Source organism: Chelonoidis abingdonii, chromosome 10 (genome assembly GCF_003597395.2).
Source record: "Chelonoidis abingdonii isolate Lonesome George chromosome 10, CheloAbing_2.0, whole genome shotgun sequence".
Classification (NCBI taxonomy): Eukaryota; Metazoa; Chordata; order Testudines; family Testudinidae; genus Chelonoidis; species Chelonoidis abingdonii.
In genome coordinates, this window is record NC_133778.1 from 67,943,222 (window position 1) to 67,952,903 (window position 9,682).

The window sequence follows — 9,682 nt, forward strand, 5'->3', positions numbered from 1 at the left end:
GGGTCCCAGCCGCAGGCCTTGCTCAGCCCGCTGCCAACCTGGGTGAACAGCACCCCAGACCAGCAGTGGGCTGAGCGGACCGGCAGTGTAAGATCAACATTTTAATTTCATTTTAAATGAAGCTCCTTAAACATTTTGAGAACCTTGTTTATTTTACAATACAACACTAGTTTAGTTATGTAATATATAGACTTAGAGAGCGAGACCTTCTAAAAGACATTAAATTGTATTACCGGCACGTGAAACCATAAATTAGAGTGAATAAATGAAGACTCGGCACACCGCTTCTGAGAGGTTGCCGACCCCTGCACTAGAAGTTAACTTAATTCCACTCTGAAAGTGTCCGAGTCACTTCCCTTATGTATTCATCTGCTAAGCTATCCTTCCCTATGTTTCAGTCAGTGTCCTCAGACTGGGAAGATCACAGCTTTCTGTTTCATTGTTACTGTTTCATTTAAATTCTTAAACTCTCTGATTCATCATCATCATAAGCAGATAAGGCAATTTCCAAAATAGTATGTAGATTGCCATATTCCTTTACTGGTTGATTGCCTTTCCTCATGTTGATGTGTTCCTTGCAGAAGCTACCACTCTGAATTTCCTATTATTCGTTTATTTGTTTACAGCATAAGCATGATTTAGATTGTGGTGTCATGAAGCATGGTGGTTCTTCTGTTTTGGTGAGTGTGAGGTGTTCCAAGGGATTTGTAAATGAAAGGCAGGGCTTGATTTATGTTCTGTAGTTTGTCTCATATAGTGAAAAAGTGGTGGGTGGGTGAATCCAATCAAAGGAAACTGGAGACAGGCTTCAGACCAAAGTTTTTAAAAACTGAACTTCATACCTGTTTGCAAGCAAGCTTGTCTTTTAAAATTTCAAAACACTTTTTTTCTGTTCAAAGTTGTTAAAACTTCACCAAAGTTTAGGTAGCTCTAAATGAGTGCAACTAATTAAAATCTTGATACTTTTTGTTTTGTGTATGCCAATAATATGGTAGCATTTCTGAAGCATTTTCAGACAGTTTATTCCATTAGTGTTTCTCCCTTAAAAATTTTTCTGTATTCAGAATATATAAGACCCTTGGTCCTTGGTTTTCAGTTTAAACAGATTTTTACTGAAAAAATCCTGGGTTTTAACAAACAGTATTTGGTTTTTTCCCCCTCATTTTCACCCTATTTTTGTATCATTCAGATATATAAAAAACTTGTTTTTATTAGGAAAATACCATACTTTGCATGAGATGTATGTATTTACGATAATACTCTAGTCTGCGTGTATATGCAAAGCTGCCTGGTGAAGTAAGGCTGTGTATAAATCTAGAAGATACACACAACAAACAAACAGGCCCGTGAGTTCTAGATGTGCTGATGAATCTCATGCCCACTACGTACACATTCACACTCTTAGATAATGGTTTAGAGATCTGACACACTAAAATGGAAGGAAAACAAAAATCTGTATCAGAATACATTTCAGAACACGAGGAAGTCATTGAAAGTTTTAAAAAACAAAACAGGAAATCATGAAGTTGAGTGTATGCGCTGCAAATGGTATGGTCCAACTATTAAATCTAAATATTTATAGGGTAATAGTTTTAAGTGTACAACAGTGAACTGTTTATTCAAATGAAAAGTTTTACTTGGGGATAGAGAGATACTGTTTTCCTAAACTCAAAGGTGGCACTGTGTTTTGAGCTTTAGTTCTGCAGCAAACCATATTGAATTCAGTTAATCAAAGTATTACTCTACTGAATACTTTCTTCTCCTGTCCTTCCATCCACTAAAATAACCCCTCAGATTTACCCAGAAACCTATTAATAGTTTTTCCCACCAATTTGCATGTTTTTGTTGTCATAGTAATAAACACCCATAAATTCTTGGGTAAAATAAAAACCGAAAATGACTGCATGATTCCGTTCCCCGAATGGCTTTGTTTTAGAGCCCTAGTACTGTTTGAGCTGCTATAAATAGTCTGCCATCTTACTGGGGATTCTTTGTTACAATGTTGTTATTTAATGCCGACTCCACACAGAAGAAAATGGTAATTCTGTGGGTAACAGCTGATATGAACTATTAAGCTCTGTTTTTAAATGCGGGGCAGGGGAAAGAGTGGAGGAGATTGTTGTGCTCTAACTTGCGTGCCCAACCCACTCTGTTCTGTTTTGATCGTGTCTGCAGGTATAGCTTAGAATGAATCATGGACTGACTCTTATATTTAGGGCAAGTTTCCTCATGATTAAAGTGAGGAATTTAGAAGCAGTTCACTCAGCCTCTGAGAGAACTGCTTCTAAATAGATTGTATGGAGGAGGAGAAGTGTAATTTGGTGCAGTCAGTGCAGTGCTCTACACAGGCACAAAAGTACAGTTTATCCACACAGGCAGGAATGGCAGTTGCAGTAGTACCACGAGGTTCCTCCTGTCGTCCTCACCTAGCTACTGCATCCCAGTCTGGAGGAAACAGAAGTGGGAACCTAATTCATTTCCCCAACCTGTCAAAGTACTGTAATTCTTCTGCTGGTTTCTGGCATATTTGTGTCATATGGATATCTACCTATTAGGAACTAGACTGAGACAACCAAATTGCTGTTCTGCAGCCCATATTGTAGAAATGAATTAGTCTTCAGTGCAATCCTACGCTGCCTGTACCCATGCATAAGGGACAGCTTCAGCAGTTCAGAGCACTTAGCTATTGGCTGTGTGCAGGGTCAAGAGCCACATAAGCAGTACTCAGCAGGTCTGAGCTCTGTCCATGACTTCCTCCACCCTCGAGGTTCACTGTCCCAACCTCCAGGGCAGCAGCAGAGGAGGTCACAAATGTATAATGAAAAATACATCTTCAGTAATATTTTCTAAAACATGTAGATCTTGTCCACAGGATCCTCTTGCTATATAGGACAGACACAAGCAGTGGTTGGTTACGTGTCTGGCACATACCTCAGTGCGCTTACTTTACTGGAAATTGTCCCAACAGTCTGTTCACTGCCCAAGCAGCATCTCTGTACTCCTGAGCAGTTTAAAATAGAAAACACAAAAGGATCATTAGTTAGCAGTTATATAAGACAGGCAACCTGCTCTTCTACTTAACTTATGTATATGTACTGAACTCCCCCTGGTTCTCCAGCACCTATTTTTTTCCTCACTCCTCTGAGTGATTCATCCTCCGGATCCTTTAGGGCATTACCTAGGGAAGGGAAGATGAGGAACTTACTATAGGCTATAATGAGGCACCCAAAAATATGTCTTCCCTCCAGAACTAGAGCATACCTGTCTCTCCCTCTTAGAAGAAAACACTGATGAATGGAATTGTTGTTGGAGTTATGAAAGAAGAGGGGAGGATGTGAGGAAATAAACAGTTTTAAACTTGAAAAGATTGAATAAATGAACACACACACACACACGCACATCATCAAGCAGTGTCCCCCAAAGACGGTGGAAGTCGTACTATATAGCAAACCTTGAAGCCTAGAACTGGTATAGCAGGGTTCTTCCACCATCAGGGTGGAGCGTGGCATAGCTCCTGTGCCTCATGACTCATGTAGATCCTCAAATGTAGGACTATGTGTGGACATGGTGCACTGTTGGAAACAGGATGGAGCTAATGTGGTCACGCTCCCCTGTTGCAACTTGCATTGGTTCTGTCACACCTGTTTATGTTGCTGCGCTGCAGTTCTCTAATGAAGAGGAGGCTTGAATGACATTTCTGTGCAGAACTGATGGAGCTGAGAAAGGAACCAGTCACTAGGTTTCTGTAGAATACTTTTTGACATGAGAAATGTTGGTAGATTTCAATATTGTTAGACAATTCTCTTCCTCATGTTTTCTCTCTAAGATGACTGTTTCATTCCTTTGTTTTGTCAGTTATTTACATGGTCATTGGCCATAGTTTTAAAAGGAAAGAACTTTGATGGAGACTAGCAAAAGGGAAAAATAGGTCATCGCATTTATTAAAAGTTGCAGTCACACGTCATCCAACACAGTTCCTACATTTTGTGTGTAATAGAGCTAATTGTCCAGCTGCTTTAGCAAAATCATGATGCCTTTAGGAAAGAGATTGTCTGGTAGACTAGGAGCCTCTCCTCAGCCCTATGTAGACCTAGTTTTGTATTGCTGTATGACCACATGCAACTGTAGCCACTTGTGTTTTATAGGTCACAAACCAGTTGCTACATAAAATTAAACTGCCTTACTTTTTTTTTCTTTAAAACTCTGTGCTTCAGATGTGCCAGTTTCTTATGTACTATAATTGGGTGAAAGAATTAGTGCCACTTGTTTTGATGTCCTCTGCCAAAAAAAGATTATTATTCATAAACTCTAAACTTCATAGAGACAAAGTCAGCAAGACCTCTTACTGGGATAATGATTTAGCATGTTACTTTGGAGTGTCCTATTAGGTATGTCAAAAAAAGACTTTAAGATGTAATTGGGTGTAATTTTTCTGCATAATGTTTAAATAGCAAGAATTTCACATATATAAACAGTTTAACATTGTCATGTTAGTGAAACCTTTTGTAAACAAAACATTGGCAACAGATTGATTTGTGCATACAGACAAAGATTTCCACTGTGCCTGATACTTACTGGCTCTAGCAGTCTTTGTTAATGAATGGATTTTACATTGATCCCTTGACTTCAGTAGCCATATTCTGCCACCATGTTCTTTAAGTAAAGATGAAAAACTTGTTTACCTATTAGTAAGTTACCTGGGTAAGGTGTTCCCATATATTCTGAATTCCGGGAAATGTAAGAACCACCAACTACTATAATAAGGACGAGGTTTGAGATTTAATTTGAGGTTTAACTAAGAAGACAATATTTATAGAGAATTATCTTTATAATTCTCTATAAAAGTAAACAATTGTCATTACAGCCAGTGATTGCAGTCTTATGAGACCTGGGTCAGTTCCTGGTTCTGCTGCATATTTCCTCTGTGATGGTAGGAAAGTCACTTAATCTTTCTATACCTCAGTTCCCTCATTGTATAATTCAGAACTTCTTCCATCCTTTGTTTTGTCTATTTGGATTGTAACCTCTGCCAGGCAGTGACTATATTTCACTGTGTGTGCCTGGTGCCTAGCACAGTGGGGTCTCCAGGAACTACTCTGAGCTGGTCTCATAAGAAGACTGTCCCTAACCAGTACAATCAGAGTGAGTAACTATTTTGGCAAATATTTATTTATTGAAAATACATGCTAAGCTGTATATGGAGCTTAATACTGCTAAGTACTGACGGCCCTCAGTGCCTCTTGTTTTCACTGGGAGATAGTGCTGAGTTTCTTACAGATTTGGACCCCAGAAGGGAAGTTATTCTTCTTTTGTGCCAAATTGTTATAAAACAAATGGAGAAGACATTTTAATACTTTAAAGTATTTCTTAATGTGATCCAAAACTATCTCTTGGGTTTCTCAGAGCATCTTCTCTATTTGCAATATGGCATTTTTAGTGTAGTTGTTGGTGGTTCTGGAAATTCAACATAATTAGAACTTTATTTACTTAATTAGTAGTGCCTAATGACAGATTTCTTTTCAATTAGTGAGATTAATAAGAATCTTTTGTAAGGTAGTGAAAATTAATTGTGTAGAAACTCAAAACTACCCCCTGGAGAGAAGAGGGGTGGGTAGGCGGAAGTCATAAATAGTATATTCACTACTTAATATCGAAGCGTCATAAATATGTCCAGAAGTGTCTATTTTATATTATGGATCCAGACTGTGTTTCATTACTTCAACAATATTGAAAATTTTTGTTCTTTAATTTTACTGACAGTCCAATAAGTTTGCTTAAAATTTCTTTATTCTGAAGTAAGCCTGCAAACAAAAATTTTCCTTCTTAAAATAAATTTTGAGCAGTTTGCTGAAAGTGGACTTTAAACTGTATAAATGAAGATCTAGATCTACATTAATGGTTTCAATTGTCAGTTTATTTGGTCTTATCTGACTGTTTTTGTCTTGTTTTTCTAACAGTGATCACATGGAAAATATTTATGGCTATTTAATGAAATATACCAATCTCGTCACTGGCTGGCAATATCGGTAAGTCTCTTTTTTCAGTCAGTTTTTTTTTCTGCTAAGCAATTAAAATAATGGAAAAAAATTATGGTATTTTTCAGATTTAATATGGATTAAACCAATAAGTAGATAAAAGATGGACCTGCTACCGCCATATTAGGGATAACATCTTGTTTTAGTATATGACTTAAGAGATGAGTGAAAAGCAGAAGAGGACTACTAAGCATTTAAATGGCCTTTTGTTGTTCTGATGTATGAGTGTAAGGCGAGTATTCAGCAACACTTTCTCAAACTTTATATGGCACCATAACAATACAACCAACGTTGTGGTTGGAGGCACAAGCTGTCTAACGCAGTATGTTGCAGAACAATAGTGGCAGAGAGTTTAGCTAAGGACACTTGTTGAAATACCTTCTATTGTGCACTGCATATGTTGTGAGTATGTCTATTCCTAACTAGCATTGGTCCAGTGATGTAAATTACACTCCCCTATCTTTGTGGCTGGTATTGCTTTGTCTTAAAGTTTCTCATATGCACAGTGCTAAGTCTTCCAAGCATTCCTAAAGTATCATAAATATACTTTTAATTTACTTAGTGACAGTTCACATATACCATGCAAAGGTTTGATCTTTAAAGAATCTTTGTACGAGTCTAATTTTATGCAGTTCTAAGCTATAGTTAAAAGCGACAAAGTCTTGTGGGACCTTATAGACTAACAGGCGTATTGGAGCATAAGCTTTCGTGGGTGAATACCCACTTCGCCAGATGCATGTACTAGACATTTCCAGAGGCAGGTATAAATATGCAGGCAAGAATCAGTCTGGAGATAACAAGGTTAGTTCAATCAGGAAGGATGAGGCTCTCTTCTAGCAGTTGAGGTGTGAACACCAAGGGAGGAGAAACTGCTTTTGTAGTTGGTTAGCGATTCACAGTCTTTGTTTAATCCTGAGCTGATGGTGTCAAATTTGCAAGGAGGTCCACTTCCTAGACACTACAGTACAAATAAGTGACGGTCACGTTAACGTCACCCTATACCGAAAATGCACCAACTGCTATGCCTGCAGCTTCCATCCCAGACACACCACACAATCCATCATCTACAGCCAAGCTCTGAGGTACAATCGCATTTGCTCCAGCCCCTCAGACTCAGACCAACACCTACAAGATCTTCACCAAGCATTCTCAGAAGTACGATACCCTCACGAGAAATAAGGAAACAAGTCAACAGAGCCAGACATGTACCCAGAAGACTCCTGCTGCAAGACAAGCCCAAGAAAGAAACCAACAGAACTCCACTGGCCATCACCTACAGTCCTCAGCTAAAACCTCTCCACCGCATCATCAGTGATCTACAACCCATCCTGGACAATGATCCCTCGCTTTCACAGGCCTTGGGAGGCAGGCCAGTCCTCGCCCACAGACAACCCACCAACCTTAAACATATTTTCACCAGCAACCACACACTGCACCATAGTAACTCTAACTCAGGAACCAATCCATGCAACAAAGCTCGATGCCAACTCTGCCCACATATCTACACCAGCGACACCATCACAGAACCTAACCTGATCAGCCACATCACCACTGATTCATTTACCTGCACGTCCACCAAAGTAATATACACCATCATGTGCCAGCAATGCCCCTCTGCTGTGTACATCGGCCAAACTGGACGGTCCCTACGGAAAAGGATAAATGGACACAAATCAGATATTAGGAATGGCACTATACAAAAACCTGTAGGAGAACACTTCAGTCTCCCTGGACACACAATAGCAGATTTAAAGGTAGCCATCCTGCAGCAAAAAACCTTCAGGACCAGACTTCAAAGAGAAACTGCTGAGCTTCAGTTCATTTGCAAATTTGACACCGTCAGCTCAGAATTAAACAAAGACTGTGAATGGCTAACCAACTACAAAAGCAGTTTCTCTTCCCTTGGTGTTTATATCTCAACTGCTAGAAGAGGGCCTTATCTTACCTGATTGAACTAACCTCATTATCTCTAGACTGATTCTTGCCTGGATATTTATATCTGCCTCTGGAAATTTCCAGTACATGCATCTGGCGAAGTGGGTGTTCACCCACAAAAGCTTATGCTCCAAAACGGCTGTTAGTCTATAAGGTGCCATAGGACTCTTTGTCGCTTTTTACAGATCCAGCCTAACACGGCAGCCCTCTGCTCTGATACTTGAAGCTATAGTTAGTATATTTGGTGAGTGTGTGTTGGCAAATTGTGGTATTTGCATAAACCCATTTGATGTCTCATGGTCCAATTAAAACAAGAACTAATTTTCCCCAAACTTATGTGGAGATGGTCTTGGTTTGGGTGGTGATTATTTATATTAAAAAGATCTACATTAGTTTTATTTTATAAATGGACTTTTTATCACAATCACAGATTTTTTGTTTTAAACAATGAAGCTGGCCTACTGGAGTACTTCGTGAATGAACAGTCTAGAAATCAAAAGCCCAGAGGTACCTTGCAGCTAGCTGGAGCTGTAATTTCACCTAGCGATGAAGACTCTCATACCTTCACCGTTAATGCTGCTAGTGGAGAGCAGTATAAACTAAGAGGTATGACTTTAGTTGTTGGACAGAAGAATTTTCCACTAGAGGATACTCCTGCCCCCTATATGATGTTGTAGTTTTGTGTTTGGTTGTCTCTTTGTTTGCTTTAGAAACATATGAACAAAACTACACACACAGCATAATATCCTCATTTTTTTTGTGTGTGGCCCCAAAATCTATGGGATGGTGGTTTTTCCAAGATGATAAATTTGATTTGGGGAGGAACCTCAATAGACAGTCCCTTGAATTTTGTTTCAGTGTTTCATAAGTTACGTTAGGTAACTTTTGCTAGTGGGAGGAGAGCCAGCCAATAGTTCCTATGGAAAGAAGCTCAAAGTATCAGTACTGACACCTGAATCAGTGGCTGGGAACCACTGCTCTACAGGCATCTTAGTCTGCCTGCCCCTGCTCTAATCTATGGCACGAGCTGATTTTCAGTGGCATTCACACTGCCCGGGTCCTGGCCACTGGTCCGGGGGGGCTCTGCATTTTAATTTAATTTTTAAATGAATCTTCTTAAACATTTAAAAAACCTTATTTACTTTACATACAACAATAGTTTAGTTTATATATTATAGAATTATAGAGAGAGACCTTCTAAAAATGTTAAAATGTATGACTGGCATGCAAAACCTTAAATTAGAGTGCATAAATGAAGACTCAGCACCCCACTTCTGAAAGGTTGCTGACCCCTGGTCTAGAGCCATGGAAAAGACTTTTATGGAAATTTGGGCAAATGTCTTTTTGTTCCTGTTTGCTTGAGGCTCACCATTGCATTCTTTCTGACCTGTGTATGTTTTTTCTTGTATCGTGTGTCGATTTACCAAAGAGGAAATTGTACCTTCCTTCTGAAGGACAATAAAACCAGGATATGATATTGGTTCCATGCACTATAAATAGTTTTATTTGGTTTCTCTCTTCACCCGGGGGGAGAGCCTATTGTGTATGTCATGGTATAATTCCCCATGGTATAATTCTGAACCTTAGCGTCCAAAAGATGGGGTACCAGCATGAATTCCACTAAGCTTAATTACCAGCTTAGAACCTGTAGTGGTGCCACCAACCAGGAATTCCAGTGCCTGGTACACTCTGGTCCCCCCAAAACCTTGCCC

At 39.2% G+C, this 9,682-nt stretch overlaps 1 protein-coding gene across 1 annotated transcript in view; it reads left to right on the forward strand.

Moving 5' to 3' along the window:
- The window catches only part of OSBPL11 (oxysterol binding protein like 11), a 71,676-nt gene that overhangs the window by 22,285 nt on the left and 39,709 nt on the right, over positions 1–9,682 (forward strand). The window contains exons 2-3 of the mRNA XM_032793988.2: positions 5,958–6,026; positions 8,401–8,576. Coding sequence (XP_032649879.1) covers positions 5,958–6,026; positions 8,401–8,576 — 245 coding nt within the window. The remainder of the gene's footprint in view (positions 1–5,957; positions 6,027–8,400; positions 8,577–9,682) is intronic.